Source organism: Crinia signifera, chromosome 12, assembly GCF_055691185.1.
Source record: "Crinia signifera chromosome 12, ASM5569118v1, whole genome shotgun sequence".
Lineage (NCBI taxonomy): Eukaryota > Metazoa > Chordata > Amphibia > Anura > Myobatrachidae > Crinia > Crinia signifera.
In genome coordinates, this window is record NC_139228.1 from 78204612 (window position 1) to 78229739 (window position 25128).

At 43.2% G+C, this 25128-nt stretch overlaps 1 protein-coding gene across 1 annotated transcript; it reads right to left on the bottom strand.

Annotated features, from left to right (window-relative positions):
- Positions 1-1739: 1739 nt before the first annotated feature.
- On the bottom strand, positions 1740-20846 carry LOC146049567 (vomeronasal type-2 receptor 26-like). The gene is made up of 3 exons (XM_083166092.1): positions 20841-20846; positions 15146-15269; positions 1740-2647 (listed from the first exon to the last, which is right to left on the bottom strand). The coding sequence occupies exons 1-3, from the start codon at positions 20844-20846 to the stop codon at positions 1740-1742; spliced, it is 1038 nt and encodes a 345-aa protein (XP_083022218.1).
- Positions 20847-25128: the final 4282 nt, after the last annotated feature.

The window sequence follows — 25128 nt, forward strand, 5'->3', positions numbered from 1 at the left end:
ATGGAATATGGTAGTTAAAAGCACCATAGACAAACCCAGAATATAAGAATCTATCAAATCCATAGGTTTTTACAGATGTGGTACGTGTATGATGTGTAAAAACTGCAAAACTAACAATACCATGTTTATGGAATATACATCAGCACAGAAGAACACCACACACCAGATAACAAAAATGTTACTACCAATGTTACTACCTGCCACAGTTAAAATGTTGTGTTCCTTCTGACATGTTCCTTCTCAAAACAATATGTGGGAAAGACAAACAGAATACTGAAGGAAAGAATGGGAGAACATCTCCGTAACATTCGTAAAGGGTTGGCCACACGTAATGTGTCCGCTCATTTCATGAATGCAACAAAATGCAACTTGTGTCATTCTGTGTTATTAGAAAAATAGTTGGAAATTGGAGTAAAGACATCGAAGATTAGGTTTAGGATTCAGTTAAGGATGGGGTAAGAATTATGCTAGGGTTAAGGTTCCAGAACTGTTTTATTGTGTTCTATGTTTTTTATGTTAGACACTTCTTGAACCAAGGTAAAAAAATAGTTTCAAAGGATGGGATAGGACAATATACATACAGTACCAACCAAGTTATAAATACAATAAAATAGTGTAGTTATATAAATTTCCATTTAAACTCTACCTACTCCTGTATCAACTGACAATACAGCAACTCTTTTCCTTTCTCTTCTTAACCTTATCTCTTCTATACTTTACAAAATCAGTTTATTATATGTACCACTGACCTCTTCGTTGCTTTCGTCCAATTGGAATCTTATTCTACACAAATGCTCTATAGATGTCCCCAATATCAGATTATTACCAGATCTTTTATCCCAATACTGTTACAATCTTCCTGTATCCAGGAGGTTCATATCATGATGATACATAGGGCATATAACTCTCCTGCACAGAGGAAATATATGACGACCCTTGAGACAGTTGCCTATATTAAATGTAATATGTCTCATGCTAATTTTATTCATTGTGTATGGGAGTGTGTAAATATTCGGAAATTTTGGCACAAATTAGTTCAGTTTATTAATTTCATGTTCTCCACACATCTGTCCCCCATTCCCCTAGAGTGTACTGTATTTGTGGGAATTTTAAGAATTGGGATCTAGGCCCCGATAAGAAGTTTAAGCTTTGTCTGTTAGTTGTAATCAACACCATTGCAAAGAAAGTCATTTAAATACATTGGACTCGTTGCACTGCTCCCTCCCTTTCAGAGGTAAAACAAAAATTAATCCAAATTCTAGATCTACTATTCGTGATATTGAGAATGGTGTAGAATTTTTTTACAAGAAATGGGAATTTTATAATAACACAATGGATGACTTCTCCCAGAATAATATTATTAAACAGTTTAAAACTACCACCTGGAACCTGCTGAATTTGTAATGTTTTGAGGTGTAATGTTACAAGTTTTGATGATTTTGATAGTCATAGATTTCCAATTAAGTTCTGTATAGAGTTTCTCTACCTTTTTCTCCCCTATGTGTGTCTTCTTATTCTGTCCCCCCCCCCCCCCACACACACACACACAGACTTAATTTTCTCTGGTGACACTGTTGCACTTTACATATTCCTTTTTTTCATATACTGTATGTTGTATGCTGAATGCTATTTTGAGTATCTTTCTGTGATCTAATTGTTATTCTCCTATACTATGTCATATTGATGATATTTTTATGTGAAAATTAATAAAATTAATTAAAAAAAAATCCATTTAAAATTTAACATGATATAACTTTTACTGAAATGTCTCCTTTTCTATTGTGCTGAGGCTTGAGCAGTATGATGTAGCATTTGGGGATAAATATGAAGATCAGCAGTGCTCCAGTAGAGGCCAAGATCGCGAACACTTCCAGTGCCACCATGTATTTGCCATTGGTGGATAGATATGTTGGAATGAATGACAACCAGACACTACAGAACACCAGCATGCTGAAGGTAATATACTGAGCCTCATTGAAACTATGCGGAAGCTTCCTAGACACAAATGCGATAATAAAACTAAAAGTTGCTAACAACCCAATGTAAGAAATGGCAGAATAGAAAGCCACAACAGAGCCTTCATTACACTGTACAATAATCTCCCCAGGGATTGTCTTGGTATCATGGTCAACAAATGGTGGTGCACATAGCAGCCAAGTCACACATATTACCAGTTCTCCTAAGGAACATAAAATAACCAGCCAAATAGACATATTTGTTCCCACACATTTCTGTAGCCTGCTTCCAGGTTTGGTGGCACGGAACGCAATGACAACTGTAATGGCCTTGCCAAGTACAGCTGATATGGCAACAGCAAACATCAGTCCAAACATAGTTTGTCTCATGGGGCAAGTCACTTCATTAGGATGGCCAATAAATAAGAATGAGAGGAGGAAACATATGATAAGAGACACTAGGAGGGTATAGCTCAGCTTATAGTTATTTGCTCTCACCAAGGGAGTGTTCTTGTGTTTTACAAAGAGCCAAAGCACTGATGTCGTTATTATAGAGAAGACGGTGGCAGCCACCGCTAATGTTGTCCCCAATGTATCCTCATAAGATAAGAAATGCAATGGACGTTTAATGCATTTATCTCTGCTGGGATTAGGCCATTGGTCATCAGGACATTTTTCACAGTTCTCCATAACTACAAAGGAAAAAGTAAAATAAATATCCACAGTTGAAAACATGTTATAGCATATCTCCAGAATATTAGCTGTGTGGAATGTACATTACAGATATGTGGCGGCCAAACCAGTCCTTTGATCCACATTTTCCAAATCCCTTAGCTGATGCACTGCTGTAGTCATTACTAACTGTCACATTTTGAAACATGCTACATTAATTCTTACTATAGATCCACAGGTCGCCTGAAAAACATGAACTGTTGGTAGATCTTGAGGATAGGTTTGGCCACCCCTGTTATAGATGAATGCAAATATCTTCAGGTAGAAATTTTTTATACCAACAGGATTTTTGGTCTTACCTGTTAAATCTGTTTTTCTGAAGCCATGGTGGGACACTGGGACCATGAGTAATGCAGGTCCGCTTACTGGGCTCCAAGGAGTTAAACTTCTATGTGCAGCTGGGAGAGACTCCTTCTCCCCAATACCCATCCTGCCTCAGGCCAATCAGTTTATTTTCTTACAAAGCTAAAGGAACTGATAATAGTAGGTGGGGGGGGGAGGGGGGATGGGGAAGTGGGCCTGGGGCACAGGATTAATTTGTTGTGGGTGATGAAGGCATACTCCGTACAACAAAATGAATTAATAATTCGCTGTATGGTTGACAAGGTGCTCCTAGGGAGTAGGGTAAGTAGATTCAAAAATAAATATACAAGATAGGACCTATCTTGGATATTTCTTTTTGAAAGCCAAAGGAACAGCAAAAGGAGAAGCAGACCCATTGAAACAGCCATACAAAGAAATCTTGACAAAGACAAGACAGAGAGAAATAACAAACTCAGCAGACAAAAGCGAAGGTTGGGCACCCAGTGTTCCAACATGGCTTCAGAAAAACAGATTGGACAGGTAAGACCAAAAATCCTGTGTTTTCCTTCAGCCTATGGTGTAACACAGAAACCATAAGACTTTCCAAAGCAGTCCTAAAGGGTGGGAATGCTCCTGAACTGCCATGAGGACCCCTCTGCCAAACACCGCATCAGCAGAGGCGAAGGAGTCAAAATTGTAAAATTGGATAAACGTATGCACAGAAGACCAGGTAGCGGCTTTCCAAATCTGCTTCATAGGATGCACCCTGGCCCGCCGCCCAGGATGCTCCTACCGAGAGTAGAATGGGCTCTAACGGACACCGGAACCAGCTTACCAGATACAAGATAGGCCTGATGAATGGCCGTTCTTAATCCACCGTACAATCGTTTGCTTTGAGGCTGTCCAGCCTTTCTTATGATCATCATATAAGACGAACAAGGAATCTGTTTTTTGGAGAGACTTGGTTCGCTGAACATAAAGGCATAATCAGATCCACCAAGAGAAATCCTGGGCCCCGGTACAACAACTTCATGGGGCCCCCACAGACAGAGCTCCTCTGCGGATCTGTTGTTACGCAACTGATTCCAAGGTGGATACAGGGACAAAAATTTACACCGTAATGCCTATTACACATGTCACACATCCATTACATATTATACCACATGCCATAATGCTCATTACACGTTATGCCACACACTGTAGTAGGAAGTACACATTATGCCATACACCATAATACCTATTACATATTTTACCACATGCCATAATGCCCATTACACATTATTCCACACACTCATCGCATATTAGGGGGGTAAAATGCTTGTTGCCATGGGTTTAACTTGCTCTGCCAGGTGTTACATGCTCTGCCAGGGGTTAACATGCTTGTTGCCATGGATTTACATGCTCTGCCATGGGTTACATGCTTTGCCATGGGTTAACATGCTCGTTGTAATGGAGTTACAGTACATGCTCTGCCAGAGGTTACATGCTGACTTCCAGAGTCGGATCTCAGCCTCAGCAGCATGCAGGGAGGCAGCAGACACAGAGCTCCCAGCCACCCACCTTCCACCTTGGAACACAGTGACCTGGACATGGGTAGGGAACCAGGTCTGGGACTGCTGAGCCGGAGATACAGCACTGGCACCTGCTGCTGCTGGTGGTGGCTGGGATGAAAAGTGGGGAGCAGGGCAGGCTGGATTCTGCGGAGTGGGTGGTACTCCTGCTGGAGGTGGCATCTCTCTGACCGAGTTCCTCCCAGCACCCAGGGACTACCTACTCTAAGTATCCTCCTTTTGCTGAGCCACGGTAAACTACCAAGTCATGTGGCAGGCCCTGGAGTTGGAGAGCGGAAAAATGCTCAGGAGGACCTCTGTGATGCTGCTGCCCCCATGTCCGCCTACATCTGCATTCCCAATGCTGCTGCTGAACAGCTGACTCCGGCGCACTCAGATCCGGCGTACTCGCCATCAATTATTTTTTTTTAAACTGTGTGTCCGGACCAGGGCCCCCAAGACAGACCCGCGCCCGGGTATACTGTACCTGATCCCCCCCCCCCTCAGCACCCCTGGGCATAACGCATGCATGCACAACATCTAACGTAACTAAACCCGAATTGTTGTTTGAAGATCATGAAGTTAAAATGGCCAGGACAACAATCTCCTGATTGATGTATAAACTTGAGACCACTTTTGGGAGATAATCCAAATGAGTCCAGGTACTGCGCTGTCCGCATAGAAAACCAGAAAATGTGCCTTAACTGACAAGGCACCTGTAGTAGGTCGGAAACCCTCCACACGGAAGCGATGACCAGGAGAAAAAGTTTTCCAGGTTAACCAATGCAAAGCAGCTTCTGACTAAGGGGGTTATTCTAGTTCACTCTTTCTGACAAAATCCTTCTTAGATGGACAAAACCATGTGCACTGCAGGTGGGGCAGATGTAACATGTGCAGAGAGAATTAGATTTGGGTGGGGTTTTACCTCAAGGTGAGATCTATATTGCAGTGTAAAAATAAAGCAGCCAGTATTTACCCTGCACAGAAACAAAATAACTCACCCAAATCTAATTATCTCTGCAAATTGTACATCTTCCCCCTGCAGCGCACATGGTTTTGTCCATCTAAGAAGGATTTTGTCAGAAAGAGTGAACTAGAATAAGGCCCTAAGGCTCAAACTGAGCCTTTGCAAAGCCTTAAGAACAACAATCAAATCCCAAGGGTGAACTGGGGAAACATAAGGAAGCTGCAAGTGTAACACTCCCTGCAGGAAGGTTTGAACTACAGAAGACTGAGCAATTAATTTTTGGAATAAAACAGACAAAGCGGATACTTGAACTTTTAAGGATGCTAAACATAACCCTGCATCCAGTTCCGCTTTTAAGAAGGCCAACAGTTGAGATAAATGTGAGGATACGGGGTTCCTCAATCACTCAGACACCGAGCAGATGAAACCAAAATATGGTTTATTTTTATCACAGCACACAAAAGTAGATGAAGACAGGAAAAAGATTCAAATGGTAGCATAAAAACATCCAGGTAGCAAAGTCCTTGTAGCATCACAGTCCAAATAACGAAACTATCACTTATTCCACACAGCAGTGACAGCAGAAACCTGTGCGAATCCATACAGCACCGGACGCTCCATACCAGAGCTTACGTAGGATGCCCCCCCCCAGGCAAACGATGCGCTCACAAGGTCCAGTGGCAGAGTATGACCTCTTAGCCAGGATTGTGACTAACATTCTGAGCTGGCAGGTGTACAAGTCATTTTAAAAACTTCCAAATTCCCACGGGGCTTAAACTGCCAGGGGGCCGGTACTTGGTTCGGATTGGTGGACCCAAGAGTCAGACACATCCCCCCAGGTAATATCCAGCTGGCCATCTGCTGCCGCCCCCCTGCTGGGTCTGGTTCCAGAAAGTCTGGAAGTGGCCAGAGATATGCAGAGAAGTGTCAACACAAGATACAATACCCAGCTGATTACGTTGTGTGCTGATCACCCCCTGCGGTGCCCGGTCCCACTAAGTCTGGTATTGACACAAAGGAACTGAAGATAGAGACACAAACACAGTCTGATTACATTATGTCCTGATTACCCCCTGTGAACAACCTTCCTGTTGATAGCAGGGGAATTGGATCACCCCCTGTGGACATAACATATGGGTGAATCCATGCAATGTTCTTTCCTGGCTATTTCCTGTCAGACCATATTTGGCAATATACAGTCTAATACTATGGAACACACAGATATGGGGAATAGAAACATCTGCAGAGAACAAGAGGCCTAAAATGTACATTAATTACTACACCTAATAAAATATAATAATTACAGATTTACAGTGAGTCTGATAACCTCACATTCCTTCCCCTACTATTTTAGTCCCGGTACCAAGTTGTTCAGGAACCAATAACAACCTGTAGTGGGATGCAGAGCAGAGAATCTGAGGTTTGGATGTACCACCTGAGTCCCACAGAGTGACATCATACCAAACCCATCTTGGAAGAGGCGGCTGGTTTGCAGAATCAGCAAGGGCAATATCACAATCTAAGTTATACATTTGAACTAACAAGGGATTTAGCATTTCCTCCTCTTCAGATGCTGGGTACCCCCCCTCTGCAAAATTGTAACCTTTTACACTGGGTACACCTATAGGGTGTACTATTACTTTTGCCTCTGGCATAATGGGGCAGGGAGCACTTTCCACCTCCCCCTCTTGCACAAGGAACAGCTGCCCAACAGCAGGCCAATATAGGGGCTCTGGCCCTGGCACTTCCACCACTCTGTCACATCCTTCCTCCCTCCAACCCAAACTAGTGGCATGGCAAATTTCAGTACAGCATTTGGTCTCAATGCTCAGGGCTGAGGAGGGACCCTCCATCAGAAACCATTCCGCTGGTGGCTGCAGGGCAGGCTGGTCCAAGGCCAGTACTACCCCCTCAAAAGCCTGGGTCTCACCTGCCACTTCCTCTGCGCAGTCCTCAGTCTCCAGGATAACCTCGTTCCCCAGCTGAATATGCTGGGCAGCCTGAAGCAAGACATCATCTGCGACTGGTATGCTTGTGGCCTGGATGTTGTCGGATACTCATCTAACCATGGTGATCTCCTCTTGGACGCAGTCCTCATAGATCCCCTGGCAGCAGGTTAATAATTCTGCATCTCCCACCTCAGCAAAAGGGAAGCTGTAGTGCAGCTCCTCCTGGGGTGCCTGGCTCACAGGCCCCACTTTCTTCATTTTGGGGATAACCTTCCCCTGTATAGAACACTGAGCAGCTTCTTCCCTAGGCTGTGGGAGAAGCTGTTGCAGGCGGTGCCTTTCATCACGCCCCCTGCGACACTGATCTTGCCATGCTGGGGTATCCAGGAGCCCGCGATCAATCGCCTCTTCCTCTGCCACCACGAAGCACTCCTCCAGACACTGCAATTGTTCCCACACACTCAACTGTGCACCGAAATGGAGGATCCATGCCCGATAATCAGCAAATGCATTTGTAGGATCTCCCTGATCGTGAAGGATCTGCTGAAGGATTTCCCCGCGAGTGCAGGATCGGATGGGTATACCTCGCAGCTAACATTCTGCTATCAGCTCCTCCATACTCATTTCTTCAAGGGCAGTTAGGGGCCCCCCTGACAACGACCCTTCTCTTGCGGTAACAATTAATTCTGTGGCAGACCCCTCGGTTGTCTGCCCAGATTGCAGTAGCCCCCTTCTGGACCTCTCCTCTGGCTCTATCTGGGGCATCAATTTATTCTGGACTTGTCCTTCAGCCTCAGAATATTGTCCTCTTTGTAGCATCTGGGTAACTGTAGCAATCACTTCCTCTGTAAATTCTACAAACTCTGGCTCCCCCAGCAGATTCCACGAGGTGGCCTCACCTTTACAGTGCAGGAATGCATCCCCCAGGTAACACAACTTGTCCTGTATGCTGGATACTCTCCACCCGCTGATCATCTGCTGAGCTTCTTCCCAGTACTCCCAGATATACTGCATTTTTCTGACAATAAATAACAGATCCGGCTTCCCAGCCTGCCGATACTCTGAAGAACCTCCATCCCTGAGCTCCTCTGCTCCAGGGGTCTTGAGGCATCGATTTTCTTTCCTTGGAAACATTTTCCCTTTCACAGGACTGACACCTGCTCACTTGCTGAACTTCACCTTATTGCATTTTCCGTTTCCTTCCATATGGTCTGATCCTCTGTTCTCTGTGCTTTCTGTGCTCGATGGTTGGTGTCTGAATGATCCCACTGTCGCTGCCGCCAAATGTGAGGATACGGGGTTCCTCAATCACTCAGACACCGAGCAGATGAAACCAAAATATGGTTTATTTTTATCACAGCACACAAAAGTAGATGAAGACAGGAAAAAGATTCAAATGGTAGCATAAAAACATCCGGGTAGCAAAGTCCTTGTAGCATCACAGTCCAAATAACGAAACTATCACTTATTCCACACAGCAGTGACAGCAGAAACCTGTGCGAATCCACACAGCACCGGACGCTCCACACCAGAGCTTACGTAGGATGCCCCCCCCCCAGGCAAACGATGCGCTCACAAGGTCCAGTGGCAGAGTATGACCTCTTAGCCAGGATTGTGACTAACATTCTGAGCTGGCAGGTGTACAAGTCATTTTAAAAACTTCCAAATTCCCACGGGGCTTAAACTGCCCCAGGTAATATCCAGCTGGCCATCTGCTGCCGCCCCCCTGCTGGGTCTGGTTCCAGAAAGTCTGGAAGTGGCCAGAGATATGCAGAGAAGTGTCAACACAAGATACAATACCCAGCTGATTACGTTGTGTGCTGATCACCCCCTGCGGTGCCCGGTCCCACTAAGTCTGGTATTGACACAAAGGAACTGAAGATAGAGACACAAACACAGTCTGATTACATTATGTCCTGATTACCCCCTGTGAACAACCTTCCTGTTGATAGCAGGGGAATTGGATCACCCCCTGTGGACATAACATATGGGTGAATCCATGCAATGTTCTTTCCTGGCTATTTCCTGTCAGACCATATTTGGCAATATACAGTCTAATACTATGGAACACACAGATATGGGGAATAGAAACATCTGCAGAGAACAAGAGGCCTAAAATGTACATTAATTACTGTGGAGTTCTACAGCCTAATACTATATGATCTGGAAATACACACAGATTTGGGGGATAGAAACATCTATGGAGAATAAGAGGGTACAGACGGACTAAAATAGTACATTAATTACTACACCTAATAAAATATAATAATAACAGATTTACAGTGAGTCTGATAACCTCACAATAAGTAACACTGTCGAGGTGAAAAATGACAAGTTATGCACCACGAAAAATAAGTCCGCCACACTGGTAGATGTGAACAGTAGATGGTTATTTGACCCAAAACCATGGTTTGAATAACTTGGTCCAAAAAACCTCTAGTCCTTAAGATCGAGCTCTCAATCTCCATTTCTCAAAGGAGGAAAGTCTGGATGAAGGTAGGGGCCTTGCATGAGAAAGTCCAGCCATATTGGCAGATGCCGTTGGGGTGCGATGGACAGATTCTTTAGATCTGTGAACCATGCTCATTTTGGGCAGTTGGGTGCAATTAAAATGACTTTCACCCACCTTTGATAAAGCTACCCAGCATAGTGAAATGCGTTGGGTAGCTGCTTGGATACCCACATTTTGTACAGAGGGGGCAGGGCCTTAGTCTGCACATTCTGAAGCCCAACTTGGAGCCCAAACCAACCTCTTGGGACTCATAACAACTGTATCCTCCAAAGGTTATTAAAACCAGCTACCACAATCTGGATATTACGTCCATTTTGAAAAAGGCAGAGCCACCATTCCATCTGCAGACCATTGTTGCCAAATACATCTCCGGTGGACTTACAATTGTTCACAGCAGCTTTTGGGCTGACCACACAGATAAAAGCGCATGTTGTACATACTCAATCCAGGGTGGTAACTATTCCTCCATACATATTCCCTTTACAACTGTATATAGGGGTACTATAGGAACGAACTCTCCAGGACAGTTAACAACTTTGTGGGTGTCTTTATTTTATTTAGGTTTTATATTGTATTTTAATCAATGTTTCTACATTTTATTTCATAAACTTTTGTGTACAAGATCATCCAATCTACTCGTTTTTTATATTAATTTGAATTATGTTTGTTTGCTGCTTACCCCTCATTTTTTGGTGTCACCCGTTCTGTCTGTATCTTTTGAAGCACTCTTTGAAGCAGTGCAATCAGAGGGAACAGATATACTGTACCATGTGAAATGGCCATGGGAATGCCAGGTCTTTAATTAGAAAGGCTCTCGGGTCTCTTGTGTGTGCTCCATAACGTAGAAGCTTGTGGATGTGCCATGAGGCAATGAGGATGACTTGGGGCCGACCCCATTGCACCACCAACTGGTGCAACACTTCTGGGTGATGCCTGATCAAGAAATTAGCTTCCCAGTTAAGATGGCCTGGAATGTATACTGCCGAGATTGCGAGAAAGAACTTCTCTGCCCAGCGTAGCACCTAAGACATCTCTTGCATCGCAGTCCAACTGCGGTTTCCCTCTTGGTGGTTGATGTAAGCCACCGCATGGTGATGTAGCAAGGGTCATGCTTGTTGAAGTGCCCGGTAGACAGCTTGCAATTCAAGGATGCTGATTGGCAGTCTTGTCTTGTTGGTCAGCCAACATCCTTGAAAGGAGTGGGATTCAACCACCGCTCCCCAGCCCCTGAGGCTAGAGTCCAATGTTAGAATCACCCAGTCGAGGATGAGAAAGGATCTTCCCTGCTATAGGTGAGATGACTGGGACTTCAAGAGTAGGGGGGGAGCAATTGCAGCAATGAAGGTGCTTCAACTGCAATGGACAAGAATGCCACTGGGCATACTGCGCCATTTTTAAAAAAGCCACCATCTTGCCAAGTAGCCACATACAGAACTGTACCATCACTGCTCTGTGAGCCAAGAACTCCCAGACCAATGCCTGAAGAGACTTGCACTTGTTGACTGGGAGGAAAACCTTTTTCGTTTGGGTATCCAACAAGACTCCCATGTCGATCATCTTTTGGGCAGGAACAAGGCTGGACTTCTTCCTGTTGATCAATCACCCAAGGGCCTGGAGAACCGACAGGGTCAACTGATTGTTACTTTTAAGGGTGGTAGGAGAGTCCGCCATCATAAGTAGGTCATCCAGATAGGGCAGGATCCTGATGCCCTGTAATTGCAGATGAGTAGTCATTACCACAACTGTGAAAATACGTGGAGCGGTCAAAAGGCCTAATGGTAATGCCTGGAACTGATAATGGTGTTTTTGAATTGCAAATCTGAGAAAACATTTATGGTTCTTCGAAATGCACATCCAGTGATGCTTGGAAATCATTTTTCTGGATTGCCTGAAGAATGGACAGCAGGGTTTCCTTCCTGAATCTGGAGAACCAGAGAAATCAATTCAGAGCCACAGGTTTAGGATGGGACTAAAAGAACCATCCAGCTTAGAGATACTCTTTATAAAGGTAGGAAAGGTTCTATGACCCCTGCCATGAGGAGAGAGAGAAAACCACCTTGTAAAGAAAGCCTTGTCGGCGTCTGCAGGAAGCCCCGTAGAAAGAAATTGAGTAGGGAAATTCCCTTTGAAAGACAGGGAGTATCCCCTTGAAACAATCTCCAGGATCCAGTTGATGGAAGTGGTAACCACCCAAACATCTGCAAAAAGAAGTAGAAGACCTCCCACCATAGGACTGATGACATGGTGGTGAGAACCATCAAGCCGCATGCTTTTCAGGTTGCTGTGGGGCTATCGGCCCTTAGACTTTTGTGCCTTAGACTGAGCAGGCTGGAAGCATGAGGAGAGCTGGCCCCTTGCCTTCCCATGGTGTGAAAGGAACGAAAACCTTGACATTTTTTGTTTCATAGCCACAGAGGGCAATAAGGCTGTTTTTGATTCCGCAATGGTAGCTACAAATTTATTTAGTTTGGTGCCAAAAAGAACCTCCCCTGAGAAAGGGCGAGCTTTCAACACCTTCTTGGATTCACTTACAGCACACCAGGAGCAGATCGATAAGGCATGACTGGCCGTGACAGAGGCAGCAGAAATCTTAGATGTGCAGGTACCTGAGTCTAATGTAGCCTCACCGAGATAGGTGTTCATGTCCCGGATGTTATCTACAGACACCATAAGGTTTGATCTGCGGGAACCCCTCTTAACCCCACAGCTAAAGCATCCACCATCCATTAATGGCTAGAGACAATAAGCATCACCTCCCAAACAGATTTATCAATTCCTAAACTCTAGTGAGCATCCTATGCTCCTCACGAGGCTTGGCCTGATCGGTGGCCTCCTCGTCTTTCACTTCCTCCTACCCAGTGGATACCTGTTCCTGTAAGGAGTCTGTATAATCTGAGAGGCCTAGCCCGAGGCCTGCACTTGTCTCCTAGGGATTGCTGCAGATTTGAAGAAACCTGCACCAACCCAAAAGCGCATAGGGGCAGACTGCGATGGTCTAGGTGCAGCCAGTTGGGCAGTCAAGTCTCACATAGCCTGTGCCAAATTAGAAGGCCAATCAGGCTCAGCTCCCATGGTTGTGCAAGAGAATTTCCATTGCACCTAGTTCAGTTGTAAGCATGCAGTAGGGTTCCTTTACCCTTGTGAGAAGGCCTCTTGAAAGTCATGACACCAATAAAAAAGTACAGAGACACAAATCACATACACAGAAATAAACAGGACAGTGGGTAATGACAGGCACTACTCTAATTGGAGAACCACAAATATGAATAAGTGGATCAGGTATCTGTGTCTGTGAGCCTATTACAGCATTAATAAACTGCAAGGTAACAGAGAATGCTGAATATAAACATAGAAAAACTCTATCACAGATATCCCCAAATTAGTGAGAAAATAGAGTGCCTTAAAAAACAACAACTCCCCTACATACTGTAGGCATCTAATCCCAAAAACCAACAACCATGATGTGAGGAAGGGGAATATATAACCTGTCAACTGTCAGTGTAGGGAAGGGAGGCAGGATAGTACTCAGAACCTGTACTCTCTCCTTCTTGTCTCCCACTCCTTGCAGGATGTATGCAGGCTGGGTGGACAAAACCGCAGAGCCTTATTCCTCTGCAAACACAGTGGCTGGCCAACACGCTGCTCCATGAGGAATGTCCGCCCTGAGCAGGGAGGACGGAGAGAGAGGTGGGAGTGACGTCACCCAGGCTGGGAAGCTACAGACAGAGACCCGCGCTGGGGCTAGAGGGCGGAGCTATGGGCCGCTCAGAAAAAAAAACATCTGGAGCTACATACCAGGGCATATGCCCATACCTCTGGTGGCCTAGAGGAGATACAGAATGATCGAGTCTCCACTGCTTGGACCACCGCCGGTGGCAGTTGCCCCTTAAGGACTTTGCTTACCTGTATGATGCCTTCCTGTGCTGCAGAGGCTCCCCCGAAGCCTCGGGAGGCACCAAGGCTTTTGGCCGTGGAGGTCAGAGACCTGTCAACAGCACGGCTATCACGCTGCTCAGGTGCACTGTGATTACACAATGCCTGCAGCACAATCATCTGAAAATAAAAGTAGAACAAAAAAATTCTAAAAACATGCTTTTCTCCTGAGGCACCAATTGGCAATTGATTAATGGGCTCCGATAAGTAGCAGCCCAGCAATTAGGTCTGAATTACCCCATAAGTTTGAGAATCTATGCGTTACTGCATACTGGAGACGGGCAACCTTAAATTCCACTCTGAAAAACTTTTTTAAAAGATAATTGTAGAAAAGATAAAATCATAATGTTATATTGTCAGAAAGTAAAGTTACAAGATTTGCTTTTTAATTCTAACAGCTGGTTTGTATTGTTATCAAGTACATCCAACAAAACATAAAGATTAAGCATTGTATTCAAATATTTGACACACACAAATGTAAATGAGGGCTGTTAGCGGGGTTAACAAACCCAGACGGATAGAGGATAAACCCATGGTGGGCCCACTACCTGGGGGTCCACCCCCCTCCTCTGGGGATCAGACTCCAGAGTGTGCACTGGAAATATAGATTATACATACAGTATGTTACTTTACACTGCACAGTACTAACGTGTCTTTTCTACAGGGCAATAAACTAGTATTGTCATTTATGGAATATATTGATAAAGGGGCCCAGACTATCCAAAGCCTCTTCATAAGATGTCCACAACCCTTTGGAGGCTGGCTTCACCCCTACAACTGCATTCTCTGGTGGGCCCTTTATGCCCCTGCCCAATACTGATTGTAAGTTATCCCATACATACATACATACATGGGGCTAAATGTAAAAGACTGTATATGGCCAGAAGCACTAAGCTTCAAAAGTGGTAAATGGAGAGTGATGAACATCCAGCCAATCAGCTCCTGTCTGACATTTTTCAAACACAGTCCGTAACATGGCAGGTATTGGCTAGTTTATCACTCCCCATTTGATCACTTTTGGAGCATAGTGCATCTGGCCCTGTGTAAGATGTTGTGTAAGTCCGGTGATAAAGTACCAGGCACTTTATCACTTCTCCTCCCTTATCACTGCTTTATACATCTACTCCTCAGTTTCCTAATGGACACTAGAGTTGCAAGGTAACAGTGCTAATTGGTTGCTTGCTTGGGATAGAGGATGGTGCATTTTGACATCGTTCCTTGGCCACCATAACAGCTCGCCTCACCTGTGCCATTTGTTATTTCCCCACTGTTACATGGCACACAGTTGAAGCAGCAGGAAACTTTACCAGCATATAAAGACTTCCTGTACCCCGGAACACAAGACTCACTGCACACGGAGCGGGGGGTCTGTAGGATGAAAAAAGCAGAAGGGGGAAATTTACTAAAATGGGAGATTGCACTGTGTTCACTAGATTATAGGTAAGAAAGGGTCAGATGTATGAAGCTGTGATAAGGGAAGTGAGCCAGTGGAGAAGTTGCCCATGGCAACCATCCAGCACTAAAGTATCATCTATAATTTGCATACCTTAAAACTATTAAAAAAACAGCTGAATGGTTGCCATGGGTCACTTCTCCACTGGCTCACTTCTCCTCCCTTATTACTGTTTCATAAGGGTGCCAGGCAGGGTCCCGACAGTCAGGATCCCGACAGGCATATACCCCACGTCGGGATCCTGACTGTCAAAACACTGACAGCCGGGTTCCCGACGGCCACCTGATATTTTCCCTAGAGGGAGAATAGAATAGGTGGCAAGTGTAACGAGTCACCGTGCCCGCAAGGGGCTTAGTTGCGCTCACCATGCTGTCCGGCCATGTCGGGCTAATGACTGTCGGGATACCGACTGTCGGACCCCTGTACCACACCCGTTTCATACATCTGCCCCTATATGCCTTAACTTAAGATACTTAAATAAAACAAACAACTGAATCAATCCACAGATTTGTTTCATTTTATGTAAAAAAAAAAAATTGAAATAATACAACATCTTAAAGGAACAGAGACGTGCGGAAAATAATACATTTTAAATTTTAAAAAGTTTGCTGACTTCATTTTTTATTTTTATGTAATAAATAAATAGCGCACGGCTAGGACTTAGACAGATACCTATAGAAGTTACAGCACCAGCTGGCAGGGTGCCAAGGCAGGTCAAATTTAAAGGCCTTTTTTCATTTTTTTACACTCATTACCCATATGAGCTTTATCTGCCCATATGGGAAAGGGGTTACATTTATTTGATTTACCTACAATATGGATAAATGTGGCATTTTACAATAAAGCTAATATCAAAGAATCTGTTACCCCTGTTGAAGTCATTTTAAGGACGAAACGCATTGGGTACCTCTTCTTGACCGTGAAAAACTGTTGTAGAGCCTGTTGGCTTGTACTAGTTCATATTGTATTTAAGACTTTTTGATAAAAAAAAACACTGGATAAGACTTCTGCTTCGTACTCTGGATATTCAACTGGATATTGGGAAAACTACATTATTCACATTGGCAACCATTCTGGACATGTATTACTAGCGCCAATACACTACTGTTTTGCATGTTATTTCCTTTTCCCCTCCTTCAAGGGATTTAAGTGTATAGGCTGCTGTAGAAATTACACTAAATACTTTATGTGCAAATTGGTATATTGTTGTAATATATATATATATATATATATATATATATATATATATATATATATATATATATGTATATATATATCACCCAATATTCCAATTGCTCGTTATTTAAATATATGTAAACCAAATAATGGTGGGTGGCCTTGCCACAGTGAGGGTTAGAGGACCCAAAACAAATAACAATACCCAATTGTGGTGTGGTTTTCATAGGTAAAACTGTACAAAATGTCCCGATCTATATATATATATACTAGCTGACCCGCCCGGCGTTGTCCGGGAAACCCTTGGGGTTTCTTTATTTCCAAAATTGCTGAAAAATGTCATCTTACAATATGCTGTGCCAAAGACCTAAGATTGTAATTTGTTATAGATTCCACCATAATGTTAGAATGTGTTTGGATTGATACTCAATGACGGCAATGAAATCAGGTGTGGTGTTGTTGTTTGAAACACAACGCTCCTGAGTTGATATACTTGTATGTGTTGATGAATTCCACATCCACTCCTGAGATTTAGCACCTACTGTATGACATATCCTCCAACATCTGAGGGTCAGAAATCGGTACAAAATCAGAAAGGGACGTGGCCACACCTCCATTTCTATACTTTCAAATTGTACAGTTTCTAGGGTGTGTAATTACAGGCACTGAGTGCGAAGGGACCGGGGTGGGCGTTACTTACCCCGCCATAATTAATTAAAAATTCACTGCTCCCTGTCACTGCCACTCCCCTCACCGAACCTGCAGCAGTCTCTGAGGTCTGGGGATCTGTAAAGCACATGCACCGGGCATCTCTACCAAACAGTGGGGCAGCCCCTGAGTGTGGGAGCAGGTCCACGGGCCTGGCCACATGATGTCATGACGCGACGCACGCTACCCACACCACTGTAATGCCCCACTGGGAATGGGTGCAATGGGAAAAATTCTTCCCTACACCCGCCGAGCCAATCCACTGATCCAGCCATCACAATCATCAATGGGTGCATTGATAAGGTTTGAGTGTAAGAAGTTGAAGAATAAGACTGAGAAAAAGAATTGCCATGTTACAAAGTGTACAATTTACTCAATAAATCGTGAAAAAATGTAAGTGTACATAGAAGTACAATCAAGAAATGAAAGTAGGATTAAAAAATAAGTTCTGATTCAAACTGATAATTGTTTGGATGGGGTGGGTTGTGAAACAAATCTAAAGGTGGGGGTATGGATATTGTGGGCATAATTGGTGTTTGTTACACCTACATGGGGCCCTCAATTGATGGGATTTTCACTACAGTGTCACGGTCACATTGTCACCATAGGGGGATTCCCAATTGGGGTCCAGGTGGTCTTTTAGGGACCCTTTACAATCCTGTAGGTCTCTTCTCCTTGAGCTTATGGTCTCCCTTAATGATAGTCAGTCACTGAGGGAGACCATACTGTAGGCTCCAGGAGAAGAGACCAACGGAATTGTAAAGGGGTCCCTAAAAGACCACCTGAACCCTAATTGGAAATCCCCCTACGGTGACACTGTAGTGAAAATTTCTCATCATCTGGGTACCCCCTGTAGGTGTACCAAACACCAATTATGCCCACAATATCCATACCCCCTCCACCTATAGATTTGTTTCGCAACCCACCGCCATCCAAACAATTATCAGTTTGAATCATAATTTATTTTTTAATCCTACTTTCATTTCTTGATTGTACTTCTATGTACACATATTTTTTTCACGATTTATTGAGTAAATTGTACACTATAACATGACAAATCTTTATCTCAGTCTTATTCTTCAACTTCTTACACTCATAACATTCAAACAAATGCATGCAGAGCTCATGCCCATCGACCAAACATTATCTATGAACCCTTAAGGCAGAGCAGTGCCTGATATCCAACTGACTAACAGGGTGAGTGCAGTGTACCCACTTTGTATTGATCAATGGGTGCATTGGCCAGGACAAAGATTTCTCAGTGCAACTGGAGGACTGGAGAGACGGATATGGGGAACAAAGTAGAAATGGTACATTAGGTACAGTTTTTATTTGCCGGTACAGACTGTTAAATAAACGGCAAATTATTTTTTATGTGTTCTGTGTGTTTGTGTGTGTTGTACTGTTTTTGTGTGTGTGTGTGTTGTAATGTATGTGGTTTTGTGTGTTATATTGTAATTATCTGTCCAATGCGTGTGTGAGGTGTGCTATGTATATACAGTATGTGTGTGTTGTGTCTTTGTGTATCTGTGCAAAGTTTAAATGTGTGTTTTGTGTGTGTTGTACTGTTTTTTGTGTGTGTGTGGTGAATGTGGGTGTGTGTTGTGCTGTTAGAGGTATGTTATGTGTGTGTATCTGTGCAATGTTTAAGTGTGTGTTCTGTGTATTGTACTGTTTTTGGGTATGTGTTGTAGTGAATGTTGGTGTGTGTTGTACTGTGAGTTGTGTGTTATGTGTGTGTGTGTTGTGTTGTGTGTATATCTGCCGAATGTGTAAGTTTGTGAGGTGCGCTACATATATATGTGTGTGTAGTGTGCTGTGCATATCCTGGCAATGTTTAAGTGTGTGTGTTCTCAGTGGCGTTGCTTGGTTTGGGGTGCCCCCCCCCGCCATTAATGGGGGGCGCCTCCCCCCCTCCACGCCGGCCTCCCCACCCCCACCGTTAATGGGGGGGCGCCTCCCCCCCTCCCCACCCTGGCCGCCGGTGCCACCCCCCCCCCATCGCCGCAGGCTTACCTGTCTGCGCGTCCCGGCTCCCCTCCTGGCTTCAATTAATAATTCTATGCAGACGGACCACGATAAAATGGCCACCCCCATACCGCAAACAGTTTCAGAGAACTGTCTGCTTTATGGGGCGGCCATTTTATCGTGGTCCGTCTCCATAGAATTGATTGAAGCCAGGAGTTGTGTGTTTGTTGTACTGTTTTTGGGTGTGTGTTGTAGTGTGTATGGATTTGTATTGTACTGCATGCGGTGTGTTTCCAGCGATTTCAGCCCCTATCTCCCCCATGTGTACACAGCTTAAGTGTGTGAGGTGCTCTACGTATAAATGTGTGTGTTGTGTGCTATGTGTGCGTATGTGGTGTACTGTGTGTGTGCGTGTACAATGTGTACGTGTGTGTGTTCGATAAAAACAAGGCAAAATACCCATTCAGGGTGACAGGATCCAAATACTGTGCCGCGGAGATCACGCAAACAACCCTCTGGATATCCGACCAGCGGTCCTCAGTGGGGATGCAGCTCCTTCCAATGGCCTCAGGATAGGGTCCGTTCGGTGGTGTTCACTTAGCTTAAGCGCGCTTTCGGGCAGGAATTGCCCTCCATCAGAAGCTCAATGGACACCATCGGACGGGGCCTTCTTATACGCCCTCCAATTACACAATTAACAACAGCCGCCACGATCTTGCTGCTGTACACTTCCGGGTTTCCGTTGAGTTTCTGATGAAGGGCAATTCCTGCCTGAAAGTGCGCTTAAGCTAAGTGAACACCACCGAACGGACCCTATCCTGAGGCCATTGGAAGGAGCTGCATCCTCACTGAGGACCGCTGGTCGGATATCCAGAGGGTTGTTTGCGTGATCTCCGCGGCACAGTATTTGGATCCTGTCACCCTGAATGGGTATTTTGCCTTGTTTTTATCGATCACATGTGAGTGTAACTAATAAATTGTTATTTTAAATTTTGACAAACGGTGTTGCACTATATACCTTCTTATCGAGTCCCCAGGGAACGTTAAATTGGAGGAACATGTTGGATTGAGAGAGAGATAAAGACCTTGTTGATATGCGCATATTTACTTATGAAATGTGAGTGACCTGATTAAACAGCACCATTTCATTTCATATCTCAACAATACTACACTATGGTTTCTTTCTGTGTTTGAGTTTTCTTTTAGATCTAAGGAAGCTCTACCCTAAAGTATATGTACCATTGTGTAAGTGGTCATATTTATCTTGTGTTAACACTCGCCAGTGGATTTACAAATAACTCTGTTTGTATCCTATGTCTTTTTGAGCCTTTTGGTGAAGGCTTTTTTGTATTTCCTGGGCAGAGTGTCACTGTTTGCGCTGTGGGTTGCTTAGTAATTTTCTTTTCTATCCAAACAGTGCTGTATGCACTTTTTAAAACATAACTTGCTTTACTGTACTTTGCTTTCAACATTAATTTGTTTAATTTGCATGTTTTATTTTGCAAGTTGTTTTACTTTGCATAACATAACTTGCTTTAATTTGCATGCTTTTTTAGTTCACATAACTTGCATAGAGAAAATAAATGAAAACAAAGGGAAAACACACAAAGAAAAATCAGACTACAGTACAATACCATCATCATTGGAGTCATCAGCAGGGTTACCCGCAGTTGTTGAGGGCCCAGGTAGGGGAGAAGATGGCAAGGAAATTGCAGAACTTGTAGGGGGAGTGTTACTGGGTGTAGCTTTTCAGAAGAATCCCATCAGCGTGGTCTGCTTTTTCTTTGCCTTCTTTTCTTCATAAGTTTCACGATAGCATTGTAAAAGTTCATTCATTTGGCGTTCTACTTTCGTGAACCTTTCAATATTAGGGTCCATACCTTCAAGCTGTAACATAGCCACATTCACATTTGAGAACACACCAGCTAACCCCTTTACAGTGAACTTCTTTTCTACTTCTTCTGCTCTTTCCTCTTCTTCTCCTTCTTTCTCTTCCAAGTGCAGCTGTGCTTCCAATTCTATTAGATCTTCGTTTGTTAACTCTCCCTCAACATATTCCACTAATTCTTCAATATCTTCCACTTCCACATCTAAATTAAGCTTGTTAGCCAGCTCCACAGTGTTTTGATTTATGACATCGACAAGCTCATCTGTGTCCAACTCTTCGACATTATTCATGAAAGATTTTAGACATTTTTTCCATACAGTATGCCTTGCATACAATTTTCTGACACTTCTTTCCAAGCTGTTTCAATGTTCTTTATGCAGTCTAAAATGTTGTAGGCCTTCCAAAATTCACGAAGGGTTACTTCATCATTTTCTGTTGCTGATACAAGTTTGGAAAAAGTGGTGCGCAAATAGTATGCCTTAAAGTGGCTGTAGCCCCTTGGTACATTGGCTGTAGGATAGCAGTTGTGTTTTTAGGCAGAAACATAACCTTTACATTTGGGTTTACATCATCAAGATGTTGAGGGGGTCCTGGGCAATTATCAAGCAGGAGGATAATATGAAAGGGAACGCCCTTAATTATATTGCTTGACCTGGGATATGAAGCAGTTGATGAACCAATCTTCAAATAAAGCTTGTGTCATCCATGCCTTGCTATTTGCACAGTAGTAAACGGGCAGCATGTGCTTACTAATCTGCTTCAATGCACGTGGGTTCAGGGAGCGATAGATGAGCAAAGGCTTTAATTTGAAACCAGCGACATTTCCTCCCAACAGTAAAGTGACTCTGTCCTTAAAAGCCTTGAAGCCAGGCATTGTTTTAGCTTCTGTGTATGTAGGACCTTTCAGGCATTTTTTCCAAAAAAGGCCAGTTTCATCCACATTAAAGATTTGTTCTGGACAGTAGCTCCTTGCCTTGATGAATTCATCAAATTCATCCACAAATTTTTCTGCTGCTTCTACATCAGCACTTGCAGCCTCACCGCTGATACTGCGATTATACAGGTTGAATCTGCGACGGAACCTTTGAAACCATCCATTGCTTGCTGTAAATGTACCTGTTGATTCTTCCCCTTCACGCACCTTCAAAGTCTGGAAGATACTGCGTGCCTTGGCTTGAATTATTGAAAGGCTCAGTGGCATTCTTTTTTGTATGTGGTCATCAAACCAGATCGCCAGTAATTTCTCCATTTTATGAATGAGGCCTTTCCGCTGCCTAGTTCTTATGGCTTTATAGCCTGTTGATGCTTTCACAGCCTCCTTCACTCTATCCTTATCCTTCAAGATTGTTGAAATGGTTGAATGTGCCAGCTCCATCTCACTTGCAATCTCTTTCACTTTCTTTCCAGCTTCATGATCGTTTATGATCTTCATTTTCAGCTGAAGATCAATAGCCCTCCTTTTCTTGCCACTTTCTTCTGTCATATTCTTCCTCTTCTCTGGCATGTCAAAATGACGCTGAGACGCTGTACGTACTGTACGCTGCGGGTCGCTAAACAGTCTGGGCGGGTCGTAACTGCGAGTGGGTAGGCGCGCGGGTCGTAAATCCATGCGGGCAGGGTCGTAAGTCCGAGGAGTCGCAGCGTGGACGCTAAAAAAAAACCGGGTCGTAAGTCCGGGCGGTCAGTAAACAGGTAGGTCGTTAAGTGAGGAATGTCTGTATTATATTATGTTAATTACATTTGAGTATTTATAGTAACGGCAAAGACATCAAACAAAGAGTTACAGGTGTGTGGATTCAAGTCTCAATACTGTACCTCATTAAAAATTGGATTCCACACAATTAAGCTATCATTAATTAATAGTTGTTCTGAAGCAGAAGATGGCAAACTACCAACAATTATACTTTTAAATTCTCTATCAAGACCTGCAATCCAGTTCAAAATATCAAAATTTCCTTGACCATAAACTTTTGTGTGGAAAAAAATGTAGTGGTTCAGCTTAAGAAAGGTAAAACATGTTAATGATAAAAATGAATACAACAGTACATAAATATTTTTCTGCCAATGTTTTATTACATTTGGAACATATATTTCATACATCTTGATTTTTCTGCACAGTATCTTAAGCCCCAAACTCCGGCAATGGGAACCCCATGCTGAGTGATGGTATAAGTACAGATTGCTAAGCACACATGCGATTTATCAGTGACGTGTGCAGAGCGATCTGTGTGGACCAGGGTTCTCTCATGAGAACACAAGTGATATGACTAGATGTCAGAGCATAAAGCATAAAGCCCTCACCCCCTGCATTTTTTTAAAAATGGGTGTGGACATGCCCCTCCCGTTGGCCATGCCCCTCCCATTGACCCTTTTACCAGGGCCTGGTAGCACTTTCAGCGGCCATGGATGTTTTCAGAAAGTCATGCATGAACACAACAGAAATAGCATGGACCCTTATGAGAGCAACCTTAAGGGCTCGTCCGATTAAACCCATCTTCAAACTTAGATTGTCCTTTAAGATGAGAAGGTAGTGTGCAAAGTTTGAAGACAATTAGTTAAAGGGTTTGGGAGTTATCGTAGAACATCCATCCAAACACACACACACACAAATATACACACACACACATACACACAGATACACACACATCATTCAATTATAGTTATCTAGAAGTTTCTATGCAAAACTGGAGCAAAAAGTATATTATTACATTCTCCAGTGCTGTTGTGATGCAGCCTAAAGCATCCTTTATTCGAATTTGGAACTGTGCTGCAGCCCCACCCCTGGATCTGCCACTGCTTATGTTAAAGATGTGTTCAAAGGCCTTTTTTTTTTTGGGGGGGGGGGGGGGTTGTTATATTATTGTTATATATTGTTTTAAGTCTGTCTTTTTAAGAATTAATACAAATTGAATCAAATGACTGAAATCATGTAAATTGTTTTGTGTTTGTTTAGAAAGTATTAATCACATTGGTTACATTAATTTCCAGTAAATTTTGCCTACTTCACCATACACTCTCCTGCTTGAAATGCAACATGAAATCATGAGGGAGGGACTAACATACAATTCAAAATGCAAAACTCTTTTTTTTTAAATCCGAGTTATGAACTCCAGAGAAGATCCAACAAGGGACTTGGTCCAATTGGATCCCCAACAGTGATCAGAGCTGAGATTTGATTCTACTCAGATCTCCAAAGGTTGAGTGTGTTCAGTATTCAACTCAACAAAACAGCTCATCTGTAACTACTGAATGTATACAGTAAGTTGTATGTTTCAGCAATATAGAACTATTACTTCAGTAGAATCGTGTTAGTATATTAAAAACTTCATTATTATTTCACTATTTGATAGTTTAATTTATAATATTCTGAATGAGCTAGAATATCATTTGATATGGAAAACTGTATGGATTACCTTATATATCCCCAGAAATTGTCATTAATTATTGATTGATCAGTACATATTTATATTGAAATATATTGTTGAATAGAACATTACTCACTTTAAATCTTAGTTTATCTGACAGTTTAGTTGATGATGATTCATAAAGCAGGTTGGCTAAATTCAACTGATGTAAAGCCTCGGAGATTAAATGAACAGCCTTATAAACTGAATACGAGCTGCGATAGATGGTTGTGCTGTTTTTGGACACAAGGCTTCTCCACAAAGTGTCATTTTTACATGCTATGTCAGAAGCATTCATGTCGCCGTAAGCGTCAACACATCCAAGACTGTAGTACCAGAATGTATCTACAAAGGAGTTATTTGGCATATTAGTCCATGTAGATTGGTACAAAAATGCCTGGAACCCAGGGAGTTCTCCTTTTTGTACTGCTATTATTAAAGAGCCATTAAATTTGGAAACAAAATTAGCAAAATCATAATTAATAGTAATATCCATTCCAATTGAGGATATCCAAACTCTCCCGGTTAGGTGAGGAGAACGAGTTTCCAGAAACCCAATATATAAAGCAGCTGAGCAGTATAATATTATAACCTTAGCAGAAGAATCATTAATTATATTTAGGACTCCAA

Coding starts and splice junctions, on each gene's coding strand:
- LOC146049567 (XM_083166092.1), bottom strand. Junction 2,648..15,145: donor GGAAATAACAAATGGCACAG/GTGAGGCGAGCT, acceptor TTTCCTTTGTAG/TTATGGAGAACTGTGAAAAA.